The following is a 22,568-nucleotide window of genomic DNA, read 5'->3' as shown; positions in this document are numbered from 1 at the left end:
CACTGGGACCTCAGGAATCCACTCGGAGTTCCCCTGGAGTACGAGAGCTGTGGGGTGGGATCAGGGCCTCCTCCTGGGGCCCAGGCTGGGATGGAGCAGAGCATCCAGCCTGCGGAGGGGGGTAGGGAGACCTCCCGGTAGGGCCTGAGAGTGCGCCCCGGTGGGGGTCCCGTGAGGACCACCCCAGGCCTTACAGCTGTGGTCTTCAGGTCCCCAGGGAGACCACCTGTCTCTCCTGCCTGTCGTTACTCAGCTGGGGTGTGGGGGCTGGTGGCCTGGGGCCTTGGCCGACACTGCCACCTGCCTGGTCCCCTCCCGGTCCCCGGCCGGGAGTTCCCTTGGCCTAAATCCTCTGCCAGCTGGGCTGGATCCAGGCGTGGATTAGCGCGGGGATTGGGCAGAGGGTGGGTGGGGCGGGCAGAGGCCCTGCAGCTTCCCCACCTCAGACCCTGGGGCGTTGCTTCTCCTGGGACCCCTTTGTGGCCCTGGTGGCGGGTGGGCTGGCTCGGGGGCCATTGGGGACAGCAGGTGAGAGGCCAATGCCAGAGGCGCCTGGGAGCAGCCCTGCGGGGGGCCTCGGTGGGCAGTGAGGGGGAGGAAGAAGCCGAGGAGAGAAGGGGGCCCTGTGGAACCCCCGGGCTGCCTGCACCGCCTGACCTGCCGCTGAGGTGGGGCTGGGGGCTGGCCCTCTCTGGCCTCCGTGAGCCCACCCCTGGCCATCATCGGGGCATGTCTGTCCCCTGGCCATTTAACCCCAGCCGGACCGAGGGAATGGTGGCCTGCCGGGCGGAGGCTCTCCTCTGGGTGGGCGGCAGCGTGGCTGTGTCCTCGCAGTGGCAGCTTGGCCCACTAGGTAAGGGAGCAGCCCTGTCTGGTCATCTGGGGCGGGGCCGGCCTGCTCCTCCCTGGCTAGAGCCCTGCCCAGCCCCCGGGGTCACTGGGCTCAGGAGATTGGGGGGGGGCTGCTCCCACCCCACCTCCATGCAAACCTGTTGCCTTCTGACCCCTTGGGTCTCCCTCTGGGGGTCACGGGGCTCCGGCAGTGTCCCCCGGTGCGCCTCTCTGACCCCCCGCTCAGGGCCTGGAGGCTGAACCCCAGGCGGGCAGTGGGGAAGGAAGGGCTGGGGGAGTCAGGGGTAAAGGAGGGGCCAGGGCCACGGTCCTGGTGGATGTGCGCCTGGACACTCCCTGAGGGGGTCCCTGTTACTGTGGAGGGCAGTGGCACCTTCCGCCCAGGTGTGGTGAGGCCAGCATGCTGGTGCCAGACGTGTCGGCCCTTAGAGGCCGGCAGAGTGCCCGACACCGCGGTGAGACTCTGGAGGGTAGAGTGTCTGTCTTGGCGGGGCCCCTCCGGCTCTCTGTTCCAACTGGCAGATGGGGCCTGGCCCAGGTACCGCCTTCCAGAACCTGGTTCTAGGCCTCGGGGGCCCGCCCCTGTCCCCATCCCCGGCCTCCCCCCTCCCACCTGCTACCTGCGTCCTGGCAGCCATACCGTGTCTTTACCTCCCGATGTCTCCCCTGGAGCCCAGCCTCCCTGTGCACGGCTCCCCTCTGTGCCCCCCACCCAATGCCTGCAGTTGAAGGTCAGAGGCTGGCTTCCTCTGAGAAGTCCTCACTGCCTGTTCCCTCGGGCTGACACTGCCCACGGGCCTCCACACCACCACCTGAGGCTCCTCATCGGGGCCGGGGGGGGCCTCGTGGGCTAATTACTTCATGCTTCACCAGGGGCAGGAGAGGGGGAGGAGGAGGAGGGAGGGGAAGGGGAGGGGAGGAGGGAAGGGGAGGGGAGGAGGGGAGGGGAGGGGAGGGGAGGGAGGGGAGGAGGAGGAGGAGGGAGGGGAAGGGGAGGGGAGGGGAGGGAGGGGAGGAGGAGGAGGAGGGAGGGGAAGGGGAGGGGAGGGGAGGGGAGGGGAGGAGGGGAGGGGAGGGGAGGGGGAGGAGGGGAGGAGGGGAGGAGGGGAGGGGAGGAGAGGGGAGGGGAGGGGAGGAGGAAGAAAGGGAAGGGAGGGGAGGGGAGGGGAGGGGAGGGGAGGGGAGAGGCAGTGGGGCCCCCTGGGGGAAGGTGTGGGCTCTGCACCTTCCCAGACCTGTGTGGGGCCTTGGCCTCGTGGCGCCTCCTCTGTGGCCTCCGGGTGGATGTGCGTGCGTGTGAGGAGGGCGGCTTTCCTGAAGATGCCACGGGAAGGGGATGCAGGCTCTCAGGAGCGCCTGTGGCCGGGCCAGTGAGCCAGGCTGGGCATCGTGGGGGGCTGCCTGCATGCCGCCCACCTGGGTCCACCCTGTGCCTGGCCCGGGACCTCGTTGCCTAGCAGCTCCTGACAGCGGGCTCGGCCACCATCCCTGTGTCCTCTCGTGTGTCATAGGCTTTGGGGCAGGTCATGGTGGTGGGAGGGGGTGGGTGGGAGGCCGCTGAAGCAGGGCAGAGCTGGGGGGTGGGAAGGGTCCCGTCTGGGACCTCGCCAGGACCATTGGGGAGGCCAACAGGAGCCCGGCTGGGCAGAATCGGTCCAATTCTCTGTGTGGACTCTGGCCTCTCATCAGGGTCCCAGATTGGATCTGTGACCTGGGCCAGCACCTGGGGCCTCAGGCAGGCCTGGGGTCTGAGTTCGGTGCCCTGGTGGGTGGGTGGTCTCTGCACCCCCTTGAGCACGTGGGGGGTGGGGCTGAGGCTGCAGTGAGCACAGAGGGGCCGCTGCAGCGCTCACCGGCACCCGTCTGTGTCTGTCTGTGTCTGTCTGCGTCGGTCCGTCTGTGTGCCGGGTCGGCGGCCGCCAGTGGAGCGATGTATGAGTGCCATGCAGGCGGGGACGCAGATGGTGAAGCTCCGTGGCGGCTCCAAGGGCCTGGCCCGCTTCTACTTCCTGGACGAACATCGCTCCTGCATCCGCTGGCGGCCCTCACGCAAGAACGAGAAGGCCAAGAGTGAGTGGGGTGGCCCTGCGTGGGGGAGCGGTGGGCAGGGCAGAGCCCCCAGACCAGCACGCAGGGGGCCAGAGGACCCTCCCAGAGCAGCCACTGGGCAGCTGAAGGGGCAGCAAGACCTGAGCCCTGGAAGTCCCAGGCCTGGCCCATGGGCTCAGCTGGCCTTGGAGATCCTCGGTGACATCTGGACGCGGTGGGGTGAGGGCCCTGGCCCTGCTGCCCACCTAGCAGAGCCCTTGGGACTCAGTGGAGACTGAGTAGCCCCAGTGCCCAGCCCTGCACCGGATGCTGAGATGCGCTGAGAGGCAAAAGTCCTTCAGTCTAGCCGGGGAGATAAGACGCTCGTGAGCAGAGAGAGACCCTGCTGGGCACCCTGAGGGTGCGACCCTGGTGCCTGCCGAATGCTGGCCCAGGCAGCCTGGGGTGTGAGCAGCTGACAGGCGTGTGGAGGCTGCAGAGCTGTCTGGATGGATGGTGGCGGGTAATGAGCTGTGAGGATTTGGGCAGGGACCAGGCTGGGGGTCCTGGGGGTCAGGAAGAGACACGTGAGTCCTTACAGGCGAGAGAGGGGACTTTATGGCCCCTCCTCTGGCTTTGGCGACTGGAGAGACGCAGGTGTGCCGGGGCAGGGCCTCAGCCCCATGGTTGCTAAGGGCACTGCTGCCACCATGGGGCCCAGGAGAGAGCCACGCTGTGGAGCCCCCTGGGAGGGTGTCTTGGAGGAGGGGGCTGGGACTGCCCTGTGGGCCCCGGGGAGGTGGAACCGCCACTGGCTGCTCAGGCAGGAGCCCCTGTGCTCCATCCGGAGAGCCTGCTCTGTGCCAGGCACTGTTCCCAGCACTGGGCATCCTTTGGGAACTGAGCCGCCATGAAGCTGGTCTTTTGAGTGCGAGGTGGGTGACACCACCTAACGGTAGGATAACTTCACGTCATGCTGAGTGACGAGAACACAGGATGGCAAATAGAGGGGAGCAGGTGGGTGGGGGTCGTGGAGGCCCCTCTGGGGAAGGGGTGACAGGGCAGAGACCAGCAGGCTAGGACGGGGGGAGACCAGCTGACTCTGGCCATGGAGGGGTCCCCAGGAGGGAGGAACAATGTGGGGGCAGCTGTCTCCTGACTGTCAGCGCCCCCTAATCTGGGGGCCCAGAACCCCCACCCCCACCACGAACATGCGTGCACACAGGGAGCTGGGGAGGCGGGAGCTCCCGGGGAGGGGGTAGTGGGGGCAGAAGACAGAAGAACTCGCGCACCCTTCACTGTGCAAGTGGGGAAGACCCATCGTTACTGCACGGGACACGATAACGTCCAGGGTGGTGCCGAGCCTGCCGCTGGGGGCAGGAGCCGGGCAGGGGGTGCAGTGCTGGAGTCCCTGGCTGTGCCGAGCCCAGGGTGCTTGCTCCCAGTGGGGATGCTGCCCACCTGTGCCCCGACTGCCTGAGAAGGGGCCCTGCCTCAGGCACGGGAACAGGCCCTACAAACGCCCTTCTCAGCTCATCTCCTCGCGGTGACTCAGCTTCTGAACGGAGGCCCCACGGAGCTGCAGGCGCTGCAGCCAGTGCTGAAATTCCCGATGACGCCTGAGCTGGCGCGCGCCGAGCCGGGCCCCGCTGCCCCCGGCCCCCACCTGGTGCCAGCCTTGATTACCGAGGCGGCCCCAGGCTCAGACGGGGCGGGAAACCCAAAGGGCCCCAGCTGTTGCTGAAAGCGCCTTGGGGCCTGTGGGTGGAGGACGCCTGGCCCCGGGGAGGGCCGTGACCGTGCCCCCCGCCCCCTGCAGTCTCCATCGACTCCATCCAGGAGGTGAGCGAGGGGCGGCAGTCAGAGGTCTTCCAGCGCTTCCCCGACAGCAGCTTCGACCCCAGCTGCTGCTTCAGCATCTACCACGGCAGCCACCGAGAGTCGCTGGACCTGGTCTCGCCCAGCGGCGACGAGGCGCGCACCTGGGTCACCGGCTTGCGCTACCTCATGGCTGGCATCCGTGACGAGGACAGCCTGGCCCGCCGCCAGCGCACCCGGGACCAATATCCTCACGGACGGCGGGAGGGCCCCGGGGACCACCCCTCACTGTCCACCGTGGGGGGCAGGTGAGCCCCAGCTGGCTCACATATTTCGGGAAGGGGAACTTGGGCGGGGTCCTCCACGCCTTCCTGCCCGGGGAGGGGAGGGGAGGGGAGGGGAGGGAGGCGCAGCTGGCCTTGCTGCACCTCCGTTGGCCCCTAACTTGGTCCCAAAGTGGCTGAAGCAGACGTTTGACGAGGCCGACAAGAACGGCGACGGCAGCCTGAGCATCGGGGAGGTCCTGCAGCTGCTGCACAAGCTGAACGTGAACCTGCCGCGGCAGAGGGTGAAGCAGATGTTCAAGGTGAGGCCACGGGGCCGCCAGGGTCCTGGGGACAGGCATGTGTCCGGCAGCAGGCCAGCCCTGTCCAAGCTGCAGGAGGTCCCGGGCAGTGCCATCCAGGCTGCAGGAAATGGCAGGGAAGCAGCCGTCCTGCACCTGTCCGGGGCGGTCAGTCAGACGCCCCAAGCTGCCCCCTGTTCGCAGCTGTGCCGGCACCACTGCAGCAGCTCCCGGGGCCTCCCCAGGCCGGCGGACCGGACATGTGGGCAGGCGCCGGGTCAGCGAGGGGAACCACCCGCAGGACCTGCACCCCACGTCCCACACTGCCCCGTGATTCCCCAGACTTAGTGGGGTGCACGGGCCCTGCCTTTTGGGCAGCAGCTCTGGTTACCCACTGCACAGCCTGTGGTCCCCAGCCACCCCGGTGTTAGCAGTTATGAAAATGCATCCTCAGCTGAGCGGCGGCCTTTATTGTCTGTAATTAGTTTCTCTCTTTGCGGAACCGCTGCTGGGCCGGGGGAGGAAGGCGGTGTCAGCAGGTCCTGGATCCGGGTGGGGACGGGCGAGCAAACTCCACCTCACTCAGGCCTCACTGTCTTGCTGCCACCTGGGAAGAGGGTTCCACGAGCTTGAACCAGGCCCTGTGCCCCAACACACACACACACACACACACACACACACACACACACACACACAGACACACACAGACACACAGACACACACACACAGACATACACACACACACACAGACACACACACACAGACACACACACACACAGACACACACAGACACACACACACACAGACACACACACAGACACACACACACAGACACACACACACACAGACACACACAGACACACACACACAGACATACACACACACACACAGACACACACACACACAGACACACACAGACACACACACAGACACACACAGACATACACACACACACACACAGACACACACACACAGACACACACACACACACACACAGACACACACACACACACAGCCAACCGCTCCAGAGGCTCGGCGCCCGGCTGCCCCCTGCTGGGCTCTCGCAAGGGACGGGAGGTGGTGCTTGGCTGGAGCGAGGGGAGCTGGCCGGCCCGGAGCGCGTGGGTCCGTGCGTGAACCGCGGGGGCGGGGTGGTGTGAGCAGCGTGCTCTCGGACTGCTGGGTGAGTACTGGGCGGCTCACAGGGCCCCTCCTGAAGGCCCCAGCGGGGACAGAGCCGGCCTGGGCAGTGAGGGCCCGGCAGACAGCTCAGGCCCGCAGAGCAGCCCCACCGTTCCCTGCCTGCCCTGCTTCCAGGGGCAGCTCGGGGGTCAGCAGTGCCTTCCAGAACGGTGAGGGTGTCAGGGGCTCAGATCGGCCTCAGAGGCAGGACGAGAGACGAGTGCCCCCCACGGAATGGGTGCGAGTGGGCACAGGCTTCTGGGGCCTTCCTTGAAAATGCCCCCCTGCTGGAGCTCCGGAGAGCCCACGCCCCCCGCCCCTCCTGTAAGGAGCTCCCCACAAAGGGGCACAAAAGGGGCTGCCCACATAGCCCTCTGACCAGCCCCAGGACTAGCGGTGTCCGGGCGCTGTCCAGACCGCTTCAAGGAGGACCTGCCAGGGGCCTGGAGAAAGGCCAGCAGGGGGCTGTGGGCCAGAGCTGCTGACCCCAGACCCTGGGCAGCTCAGCCCCAAGTGGGCGCTGTCCATGGTGGTCCCTGAGCACCTGGGCCTCCCTGCCCATCTGCACGGGGCCCTCTGTGGGCACTCGGGAGCCCAGGGAAGGAGGGCTGGCCTCCAGCCGGGCAGAGCGGCTCTGATAATTAGTAACGATGTTATGGTCGAGAAATCTCAATATTGTTTCCACTGCCTGGAACTGCCCTAACCAAAGGGGAGATCTGTACGGTGGGCAACGAGTGGCTTGAGCGTAATTTCATTAAGCCTAAAATAACCGTGGATCACAGGCCAGGCCGCACCCTGGGCGGCTCTGAGGCCTGGCCCAGCAGCACAGCTCCGGCCGGCGTGTGCTTTTAGCCGCCGCGGTTTCCCTTCGTGGAGAGGAGAGCGGCTGCGTGACCACATAGAGAGGCGTTTCTGGGGCCGAGGGCTCAGAGCCGCCTTTTGGGCCCCTGAGGGCCTCGTCGTCACAGAGCATTTTCAGCCACCACCTCGGCATGCGGCCCAGCCCGGAGCCCGCGGAGAGGCCAGATCACCCTGCATCTCTGCCCAGCTGCAGCCACGGCCCCTGGGAGGGCTACCAGCCCGACTCCGTCCCAGAGGGGCCCTTTGACCTGCAGCGAGTGCCCTGCCCGGGTCCGTCCCACCAGCTCTAGACACAGGGCTGCCCCCAAACCTGGCACAGACACAGGGTGGCATCTGCTGGCCCCGTGCAAGTGGCCCTGGGCTGGGCCCCTCATACCAAGCTGGCCCTGTCCTGGCCTTGGTGTGAGCACCCGGCATGGGCACCCGGGTCCTGGAGGGAGACGCTCGGGCTGTGCTGGGCGCCCACCTAGGGGCCAAGCCGGGGCAGGCAGGGCAGCCTTCCCAGGAGCCCTACTCTCTCCGGGGCCAGGGACATGGGGGTGGCTGTAGCCTGCACCTGGCTCGCTGGTGATGCTTCTGGTTCAGAGGGGGGCCTCATTCCCATCTCCAGCCACGCCAGATTGTGTGGCCATAGGAGAAAAGAATGCAGACGCCCCGAGAGGCTGGCGTGCGCTGCTCTCCATGGTGCTGAACCTGGGGTCTCTTTTTGCCGGGCAGTCGCACCCACCCCCACCCCCCACCCCCCACCCTGCTCACCAGGCTAAGGACCTAACCTCGGCACTCAGGGTCTTGAGTACCTTCCACATGGTCCTTCTGGCCCAGCTCCAGGGACCCCCATGACTTCCTAAGGGCAGCCTGGCCTCCAGCACTGGGTGCCCTTGCCCTCTGGGTCTGTCCCTGGCCTGGGCTCTTGGTGTCCCCAGGGTCTGACACCTCAGCAGGTGCTCCCTGAGTGAGTGGATTCATGAAGGAGTCTGTGGTCTCATTAGCAGCCTGGTGGGTTTGCCTGGGGGGTTCCTGTGGGTATTGCGTGAGCTGCTCTCTGGTCTCAGCCACGGTCCTCGCATCTCTGCTGTGGCAGCCAGAGTCTGGGATTCCTGCATGCCCGGGGGCCCTGTGCTTCTCCAGTCAATGGACGGCCAACCCTAGTTACAGATCACAGCCCAGCGTAGGCATTAGCTCCTGGGGGGGTGTCGTTGGCTGCAGGGTGGGGTGTTTCTCCAGGGTGGGGTGACTTTGCTGGGTTCAGTTGCAGGTTGACCTGGGAAGGCTCGGAAAGGGGGAGGTGGGGTGAGAGCTGTGTTAACGGGTCACTCGGTGGCTTCTTGGCGGGAGAGGCGAGGGGGAGCCCAGTGAGGACGCCGCTGCCGGGCTTGGGGAGCAATCGTGAGCCCGTGGCGTGGGCAGTGGTGCTGGAAGCGGGAGGGGTGATTCGACTCAGGCTTGACTGAGGGATGGGGAGCTTGGAGGTACCCTCGCGGCTGAGGCCCTGGGTGGGATGTGAGGGGACCCGGAGGCCTTGCGTTACAGGAAGCAGACACAGACGACCACCAGGGGACACTGGGCTTCGAGGAGTTCTGTGCCTTCTACAAGATGATGTCCACCCGCCGGGACCTCTACCTGCTCATGCTGGCCTACAGCGAGCACAAAGACCACCTGGACGCCGCCGACCTGCAGCGCTTTCTAGAGGTGGAGCAGAAGGTGAGCGTCCCCGGCAGGAGCCGGGCTCCTGGCGGCTGCGGCCTCACCGCGGCCTCCCGGGGCATTTGAGCCCGTCCACAGTGTGGCTGAGAGCTTGGGGAAGTGTGGGCACCAGTCTGGCATTTGAGGCCCCCTTACTGCACCTGCCTCGGTTCCTGGCTCGGGCCACAGCCTCCAAGCCGGTGGGGAAGGAGAGGGGCTCAGCCCTGACCGTGGCCCCCCCGGAGCTCCCAGAGGGGAGCCCGTGCTTGACCCCGGCCCCGACATTGGCGTCGAGCATCTTCTGGCCTAGGTCCCTTGGCCCAGCCTTCAGGCCTGGTCCAGCCTCGTGGGTCTGGCCGGCTCCCACCCCCAGGGCTCTGGGCCCACTGCCAACTCACTCCAACATTTGTCCAGCAGACGTGCAGGTGCTTCTGGGTGCCAGCAGGGTGTGCCTGCCTCTACTGTCCCCGGCCCCAGGCGCCCCATCCGTCCTGAGAGGCCGAGTGCTCCCCGCCTGGCTCAGGGGTCTGGACCCCTCCTCCCAGGCCCGGGTTGGGGGGGGGGAAGGCCACCCCCTGAGGGGACAGCGCTGCCACAGGGGGGCTCGGACCGCAGACGGCGTGGGTGCGGCTACCGTGGGCAGCGCCCGAGTGAGGCTGAGGGGCCGCTGTTCCGACAGGGGTGGAGGGAGGGAACGCGGCCCGGGCTGGGATGGGTAGAACTGACCCGTTGCTCCCTGACCTTCGCCCTAAGCTCTCCAGAGCTCTTCTTACCGTCTGCGGCCCAAACTATCCACTGGCTGGGGGGTTTGAGCCCTGGCCCCTGACTCTGGGCCTCCTGGGTCCACAGCTGCTCCAAGCTCTGACCCCATTTGCCCCCTCCCCCCACTACATACCCATCCCCACATTCCTGGGGACGTCCAGGTAGCCCTGCTGGTGGGCCTGCCTCTGGGAGTGGGAGGCTCCCGGGGGCTGCACTGTGGGGCCCTGGGAAATCACTCAGCCTCTGACACACGGGTCCAATGGGCAAGGCCACCTTGGGCTCGGCTGCCACGCACAGCTTTCTTGCGAGGGACTTGGGGAGGCGACAGGAGGGGCCAGGTGAGCTCCCTGGGCTCCTCCAAGGTGGGACGTGGTCCTTCTCACAGCAGGCCTCGTTCCCTGCCAGCCCGCCCTGGTCCACAGCCCTCGAGACCTCTAACACAGCAGCGGTGGCGGGTGGCCCGGCTGATGATGCCAAGGGTCCTTGGTCAGCGCCAGCTCCTCCAAACCCAGGGGACCCTCTGGAGTCTGCTGGTCCCTGAGTCCCAAGTCTCATGCCACTGGGGGTGGTCAGTGAGCCCCCAATCGGGGGAGCAGCCGCAGGGACCAGGGCCTCAGCCTCGCGTGGTCAGCGCCCGTGCGGGAGGCGGCCCGCGGTGGGGCCGGAGATGGGCCAGCCTGGCCTCAAGCCCCTGCTCTGGCCTAGATGACGGGCGTGACCCTCGAGAGCTGCCGTGACATCATCGAGCAGTTTGAGCCCTGCCCGGAGAACAAGAGTAAGGGGACCATGGGCATTGACGGTGAGTGGGCGCCACGCCGGCCCAGCTGCGCTGCCGGATCAGCGGGGTGCGGAGGGGTCCACGCGGCACGGGGGTGGGCGGTCCCGAGATGAGCCCACGGCGGGGCTGGCACACGGGGCTGAGCCCCTTGCCCCCACCACGCCCCCCCAGCAGGTTTCACCAACTACACTCGGAGCCCCGCTGGCGACATCTTCAACCCGGAGCACCACCGCGTACACCAGGACATGACGTGGCCGCTGAGCCACTATTTCATCACCTCGTCTCACAACACCTACCTCGTGGGCGACCAGCTCATGTCCCAGTCGAGGGTGGACATGTACGCCTGGGTCCTGCAGTCCGGCTGCCGCTGCGTGGAGGGTGAGTGCTGGGGCTCTGGGACCCAGCACGCCCCTCGGCCCCAGGGGCCGGGCCTAGGCCGTGGGCTGATGTCTCCTGTGGGAGGGCGGGGTGGCCCCGAGGAGCCCTCTGGAGTCCCTGGGCACGGTTCGTGCCCTCTGCCTGGCCGGGGCCGGGATACGTCTCTCCTGGTGTTAACTGCGGCGCAGGAGGACCGCCTCCGGTTAGTGTCCACGGGCTGGGGGTCTCTGGGCAGTGGTGGTCCGGGCCCTGGCACCCACTCAGGCCTGTGTGCCTGCAGTGGACTGCTGGGATGGGCCTGACGGGGAGCCCATTGTGCACCATGGCTACACTCTGACCTCCAAGATCCTCTTCAAAGACGTCATTGAAACCATCAACAAATACGCCTTTGTCAAGAGCGAGTGAGTGGCTGGGACGGGGGGGGGGGGGGGGGGGGGGGGGGGGGGCTGGCCCGGGGTGGGGGGAGGGGCTCAAGGGCCTCATCCTGCCCCTCAGGTACATCCTTTCTGCGGAGCAGTGCAGCCTTTTGGCGGCTGGTTTCTTGTTGAGGGTTGGGGGCAGGGCAGGGGCAGAGGAGAGGGAAGGCGGTGGACGCAGGAGCAGCCGCTGGGCCAGGCAGGGCGTGTGTGTCAGCGGCTCCGGGCCACAGACACCTGGTGTCAGAGGCCTTCCACAGTGGTGGCACTAATTGCTCTTAAGAAGTTACTCTGTGTCCAGACTCAACTTGCGTCACTCAGAACGGCTAGAGACACTGTTGAACAAAATCCAGTTTAGTTTCTGGGAATAGAAGACGGCCTCCCCACACTGCTACCCTCGAGTCTCAGCTCAGTGAGGCTCGCGGGTGAGAGTGAAGGAGGGGGCAGGGGAAGCGAGACTGATTTAAGAAGTAGAAACAGAGTTGCCCCCCTGGGAAGACCTGGCACAGGCTGTGTCTTGGAAGGGAGTGGGAGGGAGGGATCTCTGCAGGGCCTTCTGGCCTCTGGAATTGCAGGTGAGGGGGCGTCTCAGGGCAGGGGGGCTGGGACACACAGGTCTCCTGCTGGGGTCTCAGGACAGGGCTTGCACCTCCCATGCCAGCATAATCTCTGTGGGCACAAGGTCCTCCCCCAGGCCTCGGCGCCCTGACTGGGAGATGGGGCGGGGCGGACCTTTGCCCCAGGCCGTGCCTCTCACGTCGCAGGACTCGCCCCCTTCCTGCTCTAGTTTCTGACCTCTAGGTCTGGGTCATTTACATTTTCTAAAGGGATTATGTTGCCTTTTGGCAAAAATCCAAGTAAATGTGCACGTGACTAAAGAAATTAACAACTGGAGAACTTACCATGAAAGTCCGCGCGCTGCACTCCCCACTCTGCACTCCCCACTCTGCACCACGTAGGTAATAATGACGTTCCCCCGATGGTGTGTACCAGGCTATGTCTCCCTCCTTATTGGGCCCCAGGGCCACGCACAGGACAGCGTCTGCAGTATCTCGGTGAATGGGATTATCTCTCTCACAGTCTATCCATTGCACCTCGGTGTAGTCCACACCATTTTTTTTTGGCCGTGCTCTGTGGCTTGTGGGATCTTAGTTCCCCCACCAGAGGGGGACTAACCCTATCCCTGGGCTCCCTGCAGTGCAAGGGCAGAGCCCTAACCCTGGACCACCAGGGAGGTCCCCCACGTCATTTTCAAACCATGACTTGCTTGAACGTTTCCTTTTGTTTTTCCTGGAGTTTCTGTTCGCCTTTGTTATTTTCTTATTGGGAGAAGAAGTACATGCCTCCGTTACCCATCCCTAAGGTCTCCCAGCTCCTTTCCCCCACACTCTCTTGCTTTTGAAAGCCATTGGTGGGCCCCTTCCCAGAGTGGCTGGCAGCCCCGTCTATCCTGGGCTCCTGTGAAGATTCCTCCTCATCCAGTGGTGCAGGTGACCTGCAGTCCTACATAGGTGAGACCTAGCCTTCCCCTGGCCTTATTCTGCTCCTTCCCTCTCGGGGCCACAGGTATCCAGTGATTCTGTCCATCGAGAACCACTGCAGTGTCGTCCAGCAGAAGAAGATGGCCCAGTATCTGACCGACATCCTTGGGGACAAGCTGGACTTGTCATCAGTTAGCAGCGAGGATGCCACCACGCTACCCTCTCCACAGATGCTCAAGGGCAAGATCCTGGTGAAGGTGAGCCCTGCCTACCCCCCTGGGGCCAGCGTCCTGCTGAGCCTCCGACCTCCGACCTCTAACCTGCAGTCAGGTCAAGGGCAAGGCCCTGCTGGGGTTCCGCGCCATCTGCGATAGATTTGAGGGGCCACAGGGCAAGCCCTGCCCCTGACCTGGCCTCCTTCTCCCCGTGGCTGTCAATCAACTTGGGGCCTTTGGCATCACACCCGGGCATGTCCCTCCCACGCCGCTGCCGCAAGGATGGGTGGGCTGGCCCTGCCCCCGGCCTGAGAGCCACAAGCAAGCTTGGGAAAGGCTCCTACGCTTTGCTGCTGCTCCTGTGGGTGCCGGCCCCCCAGCACTTCCCACAGGGCCCCTGCCGAGGTCCACCTCCTCCCCCAGGGCAAGAAGCTCCCAGCCAACATCAGCGAGGACGCTGAGGAGGGCGAGGTGTCTGATGAGGACAGTGCAGACGAGATCGATGAGGACTGCAAGCTCCTCAACGGGGATGTGAGTGGGGGTGGGGGGCTTTGGGGGCCGGGGGAGCTGCAGACCTGAACAGCCAGCTCAAGCCTCGTAGAAGGGAGGTGGCAGGGACAGAGGGGCAGGGGGCAGATTCTGAGGGTGATTTGCAAAGCTGCCAGGCTGCTGGGCACCCCCCTGCCCAGCCCTCCACACAGGGCACGAACCCCGAGTTCCCAGCTAGCGGCTGTCACCTCTTCTCAGAGAGTCGCTGGGACCAGGGGCAATGCTGGGAGGCTGAGGAGTCCACAAGGGCTTTGAGCAGCCGAGGGGCAGGCGGGGGTGGGGGTGGGGACTCTCTAATTAGCCTCTTCCCTCTTCTGGGTACCGCCAAGGTATTATTTCTCCCTGAGGGGCCATCGGATGGGAAAATAATTGTGTGGCTGGCTAATTGTTTTAGAAAGCCCTGAGGCAGTGGATTCCTGCCGCTCTGGGTGGGTTTGCAGGTTTCCCTGGAGCAGGTTTTCCTGCCTGGCCAGGGGTGATAGTAAGCCCTCGGTCTGTGGTGGCCACCTTGCACCCACTCCAGCCTGGCTGGGCATGCAGGTGCCCAGATGCCCAAGGCCCAGGCCCTGCCTGGAGGGTTCCAGTTGGTCAGGGCCACGCTGGGGTCTGTCCCCACCCCATCCATCTCCTTGAGGTGCACGGTGGCTGGTGGTGGGTTCCCAGATCCTGAGCTGCTGAGCGGCTCTCAGAGCCCAGAGCGGCCGCCGAGTGCCCGGTGAGCGGTCCACTTGGGCCGGCGGGCAGCATCGTGCACCTGAAGGAGACAGGTGTTAGAATCAGATGGGCCTGGGCTCAGGGCCTGCTCGGCACTGTCTGAGGCCCCGGGACAAATCACATGCCGGGGCGCACAGCAAGGTGATGTGGGAGCGAGCCTGGAGCCAGCTCCAGGCGTGAGCTGGAGCTCACGTGGGGTGAGCGTGAAGTGGTGCTGGCCCTGCCCGAGACCGGACGCTGTCCCCGCTGCTGCCCGCAAGCTGGGGACCGAGGCCAAGGGGCTGGCCGTCCGCCTCTTGCAGGCCTCCACCAGTCTGAAGCGTGTGGAAAACATTGCCAAGAGGAAACTGGATTCCCTAATGAAGGAGGCGAAGATTCGGGACTGCGAAGACCCCAGTGACTTCACCGCGTCCACACTGCCCCCGCCTGGCAAACTCGGGCACACGGCAGAGGCCAAAAAGGTGGGAGCCCCGAGGCAGGCGGGGTCGGCCTGCAGCTGGGAGAGGGGCCGGAGCGTGAGGTTTCTGCATAGCTGTGCACACACACCTGCACACACACACACCTGCCCCCCCCAACCTGGCCACACACACATACCTGCACACACACACACACCTGCACGCACACACACCTGCACGCACACACACCTGCCCCCCCAAACCTGGCCACACACACATACAGCTGCACACACCTGCACACACACACCTGCACACACACACACCTGCCCCCCCAAACCTGGCCACACACACATACAGCTGCACACACCTGCACACACACACCTGCACACACACACACCTGCCCCCCCACCTGGCCACACACACATACCTGCACACACACACACCTGCACACACACACCTGCACACACACATACCTGCACGCACACACACACCTGCACGCACACACACCTGACCCCCCCCACCTGGCCACACACACATACCTGCACACACACACACACCTGCACACACACACCTGCACACACACATACCTGCACGCACACACACACCTGCACGCACACACACCTGACCCCCCAAACCTGGCCACACACAGACACCTGCACACACCTGCACACACACCTGCACACACACACACCTGCACGCACACACACCTGTCCCGCCAAACCTGGCCACACACACACACCTGCACACACCTGCACACACACACACACCTGCACACACACACACACACACCTGCCCGCATACACACACACTGCCCCTGGTGCACATCTCCACCCCGGGTCCTCCAGGAGCTCACACTTGGCTGTTCCAGTTCTCACCACGAGGGACCCCCAGCTGTCACCCTGTCACAGGCAGATGGCCAGGGAGGGGCTGCCCTGTGTGTGGCTGACAGCCTGTCCCCTGGAGGCCTACGGACAGCTCCTCTAGCCCACACCCTCCCTGCCTGTGGGCAGGAGTGGGCTGGCAGCCCCCGGGCACCTGCAGCTCCTTGCCGAAGAGGACCTGGGTGTGGCCTGGGGGGTCTGGTGGTGACAGGGAGGGGCTCCAGGCTCTCAGAGCTGAGTGATCCTGGGCAGCTGTGCAGCCCCCCACCCGGAGGCCCTCCAGCCGCACAGGGAAGGGCCGCCGAGCTCTGGGAGGTTCCTCTGTGGGAGAACAGTGTGGGGGCCGTCAGGGCGGACGTGAAGCATATGGGGGCCGGGCCAGTGCGGCTGAGCAGTTGTGGGGCCGTCTGGAGGGGCCGGCAAACGCTGGAGATGTGGCGCCATGAGCTGAGTGGCCCGAAAGCCGGCGCCCTGAGCGGGCTGTGATGGGCGGGGCAGCTGGCCTCGGGGCCAGGAGGGTGCCCGTGGGCCCCGCAGACCCCATTTTGCGAGCACGAGGCCCGTCAGGCGCTGTGTCCTGGTGGGAGGGGCTTCCCACACCCCCCGAGGACGGCACGCGGGTGCCGCCTCCCCTGCTGAGCTTGGGGTGCGCGCGGTGGGAGTGGGTGACAGCAGATCCTGACTGTGGCCGCAGCACTTCTCCAGGATCTGGGCCAGCAGGCGCCTCTCCGCACTTGTGGCCAGGTTCAGGGGTGCTCGTGTGCTGGGTGACCACGGGGTGTAAAGAGCCAAGGGGTGGGTCAACCCCGCCAGCTCCTGACACACCGTGAACGCCGCTTCCCGACCTCTGCCAGCTCGCGGGTTTTCTGAGCGCCTCCGTTGCTGCGCCTTGGGCTCTGGACCAGCGCCCCTCCGGGCAGCCAGCCGGCGGGTGGGAGACAGCACTCCCCAGGGGGCGGAGGAGGGGGTGGGGGGTGGCCCCGTGGCTGTCCCTACCCCTCTGCCCTCCTTGGCCGGGCCTGGGGGGGCCTCACAGCTCGCCCTTGAGCTCCATGCTCCCTGCTCGGCGGTTCTGCTCATTTCCTGGGTGAGGCCAGCGAGCCAGGCAGGGGCATGGCCGAGGGAGGCGTGTGTGCGCAGGGGCGCCCACAGGGGGGTGCGCACAAGCTCGCGTGGGTGCACGCAGGGTGCGTGTGCAGATACGTGCAGATGTGTGTGCCCCTGGCTGAAGCCCCTCCTTGACAGGGAACCTCGGCTGCGAAGCCGGCTCCCGCCCTGGTGGGCACGTCCTGAGCAAAGTTGGGAGAGTTCGGGGGCGGGGGCGGGGCATCTGTGGAAGGGGCTGGGGGGCGGCTGGTGACGGCTGTGACGAGGGACCTCGGGGACACTGGCACAGACTCCCAGCCGCTCCAGAGGTGTGACTGAGCTTCAGGATGGATGAGAGCTTTGTGCCTCGGCCCCAGAGGGGGGAGGGACAGGCCCGGGGGCCCCTCGGGTGGGGGCAGGAGGGGAGCCGCCAACGCGCATGTTCTGTAAACAGCAGCGAAGAAGCTGGTCCTGCAGCTGCAGGAGGCTCCCCGTAGCCCCGAGTGCAAACGGTAACGGTAACGGCCACAGCCCAGGGGATCGTCTAAGTAGGTAATAGCTTTGCCGCTGCAAGAAGCAGGCGGGGACTCCTGAGCTGCGGGACCCCCGTATGAGGATTACCTAAGCGGGCACGCCGAGGAATGTTCCGGACACACAAGCGGCATTTATTGGGCCGTCACCATCCATGGGAAGAAATCAAGACTAGGCACTGGAGGAGTGTCGAACGGCACATCGTGGGGAGCTGATACGGGCGCGCGAGCAAGCGCTGTTCTCAGGCCTCTGCTCCCCGCACACTTCCTCCACGCCCCTCCCATCTCCCTCCCTTCCAGGAAGGCAGCCTGGGGCCTCTGGGGGGAGCTGCCCATCCCAACCCAGCCCCCCTGCCTGTCTCTCCTCCCAGGCCGAGGAGGCCGGAACCAGCAGACAGAACAGCCGGCTCCTCGCGCGCAGCTTCTCGAAGCGCAAGGTCTGCCGGGCTCCCCACGTGCGCCAGCCAGAGCTGGGGGGTCTCCTCCAGGACCGAGGGCCTCTGGGATTCCTGAGGCCCTGGTCGGGGCTGGATGGAGCAGGTGCCTCGATGGCCCTCCCCCGGTCCATGGTCGACGCCCGGAGTGCAGGTCACCCAGGGCCCGGGCCAAGCAGGGCACTGCAGAGGGGGCAGGCCCGGCTGCAGGGTGGGCGCCGGGACCCCAGGGCTGCAGGCCCTTCCCTCGCAGTGTCCTGGTCTCTGCAGACAGCCCGGCTGGGCCTGGCGCTCCAGCAGTCCTGACTCTGCCCTGGTTCTGCACAGAAAAAGAGCAGCAAGCTGAAGAAGGCGGCCAGCGTGGAGGAGGGGGACGAGGGCCCGGACGCCCAGGGCAGCCAGAGCCGAGGGTCAGTGCCTGCCTCCATGCCGGGCCCCCGAAGAGGCAGCGCGGCGGCACGCGCTGGGACCCTTGTCCTGGCGACGGTCAGCGTCACATGCGCAGGCTCAGGGACCCGCACGGTGGGGAGCGGCCGTGGGGGCCCAGGGCAGGGACCCCGGGGTGCAGGACCAGACTGGCCAGCGTGGGTCCCCGTGCTCGTTTCTGTAGCAGCTGTCGCGGTCGGCCACCTGCCCCCTCCCCCAGTGTCACCTCTCAGCACGTCCGCCGCATGTCCTGACACCTGGAACACGGGGGCATAGTGGACGCCTGAGGGACGCTCCCCGGAGCCTGAACAGGGAGGCGTGCGACCCAGGTCCTGACCCCACCCCTCCCGCAGGGCCACCCGGCAGAAGAAGACCGTGAAGCTGTCCCGGGCCCTCTCAGACCTGGTCAAATACACCAAGTCCGTGGGCATCCACGACGTGGAGATGGAGGGTGAGGGGCCCCTGGGGGGCGGGGGAATCGGGGCCCTGGGGGGGTGGCTGACCCGGTGCCCTGACGCCGCCCGTCTCACCCGGCAGTGGCGTCCAGCTGGCAGGTGTCTTCCTTCAGTGAGACCAAGGCCCAGCAGATCCTGCAGCAGAAGCCGGCTCAGTACCTGCGCTTCAACCAGCACCAGCTCTCTCGCATCTACCCCTCCTCCTACCGAGTGGATTCCAGCAACTACAACCCGCAGCCCTTCTGGAACACCGGCTGCCAGATGGGTGGGCGCCAGGGCCTGGGGCGGCCGGGCTGGCGAGGGGGTGCAGCTGGGTTCTCCGCGGCCTCTCCGCTTGCCCTTGGCTCTGGAGAACCTTCGCGGCATCCAGCCAACTTCACCAGGATGGCGCCGGGGTGGGGGCTGCTGGGGCGGGGGCCTTAGGACCCCAGGGCAAGGCAGGAAAGACACAGGTGCGCGTCCAGGCTCCTCAGGTGCGCGGGGCCGCTGTGCCGGCTCTGCGGGAAGTCCTGCCGGGACGCACGGCCCTGGTCGTGCCCGACGTGAGCCCCAGGGCCCCTGCTCACGTAGTGGACGCGGGCTCACAGGAAGCGGCGGGGCGGGACACACGGGCTGGGCGCTGAGCCAGCCACCTCACATCCTTCCCCACAGTCGCCCTGAACTACCAGTCGGAGGGGCGGATGCTCCAGCTGAACCGGGCCAAGTTCAGCGCCAACGGCAGCTGTGGCTACGTGCTCAAGCCCCAGTGCATGTGCCAGGGTGAGGCTGTGGCCCCAGGACGGGGACACGGGGGTGGCAGGGGGCGGCCACGGCGAGGCCAGCTGGCGGGTCAGGCTGGGGCACAGGGAAGCGCCGCCACCCTGCCGGGCATCTGCGGCCCTCCCCGTGCTGCCCCGCAAGGCCCCGGGCGAGGCGCCCTGGGTGAGGTCCACCCGGCGCTTCCCCCCTTCTTGGTCGCCTCAGTTTTCTCCCCGATGTGCCGAAAACGACCTGTGGGTTTCTTCCCGTCGTAACCCCGACCCGTCGTCCCACGGGCCTCTCGGCTTGCGCTGTGCAGCATTTATCTGCAGTGGCCTCTTCGAGTTATCGACGTGCGCAGCCCCAGGGCCCCCCACCCTGGACCCTGTCCCCGGGCACCCGGCCCCCCCACCCAGAGGCGGTGTGGCCTCGCACTGAGCCCCCGTGGTCCACCTGTGGGAGGAGCGAGCTGGGCCCACATCATGGGGAGGCCGCAGAGGCGACCGGCCTACGGCCCCCCGCGCCCACCCCTGCCCTGGAAGGCTGCCTCCCCTCCCCCTCCCGCACCCGGGGCTCCCATCCAGTGGATGGGGTGGAGGAGGGAGTGGACACACTGGGGCTGCCCCGGGAGCCGGTGGTGGGTTTGCCCTGCCTGCTCAGCCTCACCCTGGCCCCCCTCAGGCGTCTTCAACCCCAACTCCGAGGACCCTTTGCCCGGTCAGCTCAAGAAGCAGCTGGTGCTTCGGATCATCAGTGGACAGCAGCTCCCTAAGCCGCGGGACTCCATGCTGGGGGACCGAGGGGAGGTAGGAGGGAGGGCCTGGGGGGCCGGGGAGGGCCGGGCCGTTGGCCTGGGCCCCGGTGCCACCCTGCACTCTGCGCCAGATCATCGACCCCTTCGTGGAGGTGGAGGTCATTGGGCTCCCCGTGGACTGCAGCAAGGAGCAGACGCGCGTGGTGGACGACAACGGTGAGGACGCGGGAGGGCCGGGGGCGCCCGGAGACCCCGTCACAGCTCCTGTGCTGCTGACACCAGTCTGACCGGGAAGGGAAGGGTGAGGGCCACCGCCTGTGACCCACGTAACTGTCCAGGATGCCCCCTCGGCTGGACGCCCAGTGACAGCCGCCTGGCCTTCCGGTGTTGCTTCTTTCAGCCGGTGGCCAGCCTAGGAGGAGGTGCTGGGAAAGGGCGTGTGGCCTCCAGGCTGGAGCTGTGGTGCGGATGGGACTGGCCTGTCTGAGAGGTGGGGGTGGGGCAAAGGTGACAGACACCTCCTCCTGGTGGCCTCCAGGATTCAACCCCATGTGGGAGGAGACCCTGGTGTTCACGGTGCACATGCCTGAGATAGCGCTGGTGCGCTTCCTCGTCTGGGACCATGACCCCATTGGGCGTGACTTCATAGGCCAAAGGACGCTGGCCTTCAGCAGCATGATGCCAGGTGGGCAGGGGGCCAGTGGGGGTGGGGGAGGGCAGAGCCCTGGGCCAGTGCCCCCCGTAGCGTGTCCCCCACAGGCCAGCAGAGGACGCCAGGACAGGGTGGGGCTCAGCTTCCTCCTGCGAGTTGCCTTCTGCCACGGGTGGGCCTGGGGATACCGAGGGAGCTGAGGAGGAGGGTTCAAGGCCACAGCACTTTGTGGTCAGGGTGGGGGATGGTAGCACCAGCTGCGGAGCCCCTTAGCCCCCAGAAGATGGTTGGTCTGCAGGCGAGAGCAATCCTGGTAGGCTTTCTGGAGGAGGTAGCAGCCCCAGGACCAGGCTCACAGGTTGTATTCAGGGCTTTGGGACCTTTAAGTAGAGTGTGGGGGACGTGGGTGGGTAGGAGCCATGGTGAGCATGACCCCGGCTGTTTCAGGCTATCGGCACGTGTACCTGGAGGGGATGGAAGAGGCCTCCATCTTTGTCCACGTGGCCGTCAGTGACATCAGTGGTAAGGTGAGTGTCACCTGCAAGGTCACTTGCTGTTGGGAAGGGGTGCCCCAGCCCCAGCCCCAGCCCCAGCCCCAGCCCATCCGTGTCCCTGGGGCCATGAGGCCTAGTGCTTACCTTGACGGGCCCGTGTCTCCATCCACGAAATGAGTGGCGGGGCCCCCGGGCGCGCCTCTGTGTCCCGGGGCCAGTGTGGCCACCAGCACATGGAAGCCCTGGCCCTTCCTGGGCAGCCCCGGCCCCTCGCGTCTCTCCTGAGCCTCCCCTTCTACTGCTCGGGGTGCCCTGGTTCTCTGTCCCTCCTCAAAGGCGTCTGCCTGGCTTTGCCCCGTCCCCCACCTGCTCCCAGTACATTTGCCCCAGGACGGGGTCTCCCTCCGACTTCCGCAGTCTGCAGAGCCCAGGGGTCCCTGGTTCTAAGCTTGGGGCCTAGCAAGGCTGCACGTGGTGGTCGTCCACGTGGCTTCCGGCACTAACCGTCTCTCTCCTGCCGTGCTCCTCGGCCCTGGGTGCTGCCGACGGAGGCCCCGCAGGCCTCCCAGCTCCGTCGTGCGTCCGTGGTCACCCTGTCGGTCCTGTGTCTCCGTCTCCGTGCTCCACGCCCGCTGTTCGTGTCTCACGGCCTCACTCTGTCTCTTTGGTCTTGCAGTGGGCTTCTGTATGTCCAAAGTCTACTTTTAGAAGCACGGCCCTGTTAGGAGCTCGAAGGTACCCCAGCGCGGGGGCGGCGTGGCCTGCCCGCCCCCCACCTGCATGCTCAGGCCACCCCGTTAGCATCCGTGAATTCCTGGTAGCATTTTGGAGACTGTCAGCTCATGGGACATGGGTCGGGACGTGGTTCCGGGTCCCCTGGGCCATCCTCAGGCACAGAGCAGCATTTACGAGGCAGGTCCAGGACCTCAGCCAGGCCTCCTGTGTGTCCGCCCCGAGGTCTGGCCCATCTCCTCCTACCCTTGGCCTTTCCGACTCCTGCACCTCCCCCACCCCCCGCCCTGCCCTGCGCCTCCCTGTGTCCAGTCCTCTAGCTGCCGGCGCTCCCAGTACCCGTGCCCTCTCCCTCTCCCCCACCTCCCTCTGCGCTCTGCCTGCCTGTGTGCCCCTCTGATCTGTCTGTGCTTCCACGCCCAGTGCTGGAGGGGGAGGGCGGGTGGGTGGGGGCGGGGTAGACCCCAGGGACCAGGAGCTCCGAGCTTGAATTCTGGACCTTCTTCTAAATGACCTTCTAGCCAACTTTGACCAAATTGCTCTGGATTTGGGATCTTGAATCAGAGAACTGATTCAAGTGCTGGCCGCTAACGCCTCTGCCCAGATGTGCCCCCGTGTCGCGGGGACCGTGGCTGTCTCCAGGGTCTCTGCATGTGAGGACCCTGCCGGCCTCTCCGGTGTTGACCCAGGCACGTGCCAGCCGGTCCTG

At 66.2% G+C, this 22,568-nt stretch overlaps 1 protein-coding gene across 1 annotated transcript in view; it reads left to right on the top strand.

Annotated features, from left to right (window-relative positions):
- Positions 1-729: 729 nt before the first annotated feature.
- PLCH2 (phospholipase C eta 2) overlaps positions 730-22,568 on the top strand; it is a gene marked incomplete at both ends in the record, with an annotated part of 28,632 nt that continues 6,793 nt past the window's right edge. The window contains 20 exon segments of the mRNA XM_082677683.1: positions 730-853; positions 2,776-2,922; positions 4,700-4,995; positions 5,156-5,284; positions 8,837-9,007; positions 10,457-10,550; positions 10,704-10,907; positions 11,188-11,308; positions 12,890-13,061; positions 13,443-13,550; positions 14,585-14,743; positions 17,546-17,611; positions 17,936-18,018; positions 18,388-18,485; positions 18,572-18,754; positions 19,141-19,248; positions 19,909-20,033; positions 20,113-20,197; positions 20,520-20,666; positions 21,081-21,160. Coding sequence (XP_082533809.1) covers positions 730-853; positions 2,776-2,922; positions 4,700-4,995; positions 5,156-5,284; positions 8,837-9,007; positions 10,457-10,550; positions 10,704-10,907; positions 11,188-11,308; positions 12,890-13,061; positions 13,443-13,550; positions 14,585-14,743; positions 17,546-17,611; positions 17,936-18,018; positions 18,388-18,485; positions 18,572-18,754; positions 19,141-19,248; positions 19,909-20,033; positions 20,113-20,197; positions 20,520-20,666; positions 21,081-21,160 — 2,700 coding nt within the window.

Source organism: Grampus griseus (assembly GCF_964374135.1).
Source record: "Grampus griseus genome assembly, chromosome: 1".
NCBI classification, from domain to species: domain Eukaryota; kingdom Metazoa; phylum Chordata; class Mammalia; order Artiodactyla; family Delphinidae; genus Grampus; species Grampus griseus.
This window is presented reverse-complemented; position numbering and strand designations above follow the sequence as displayed.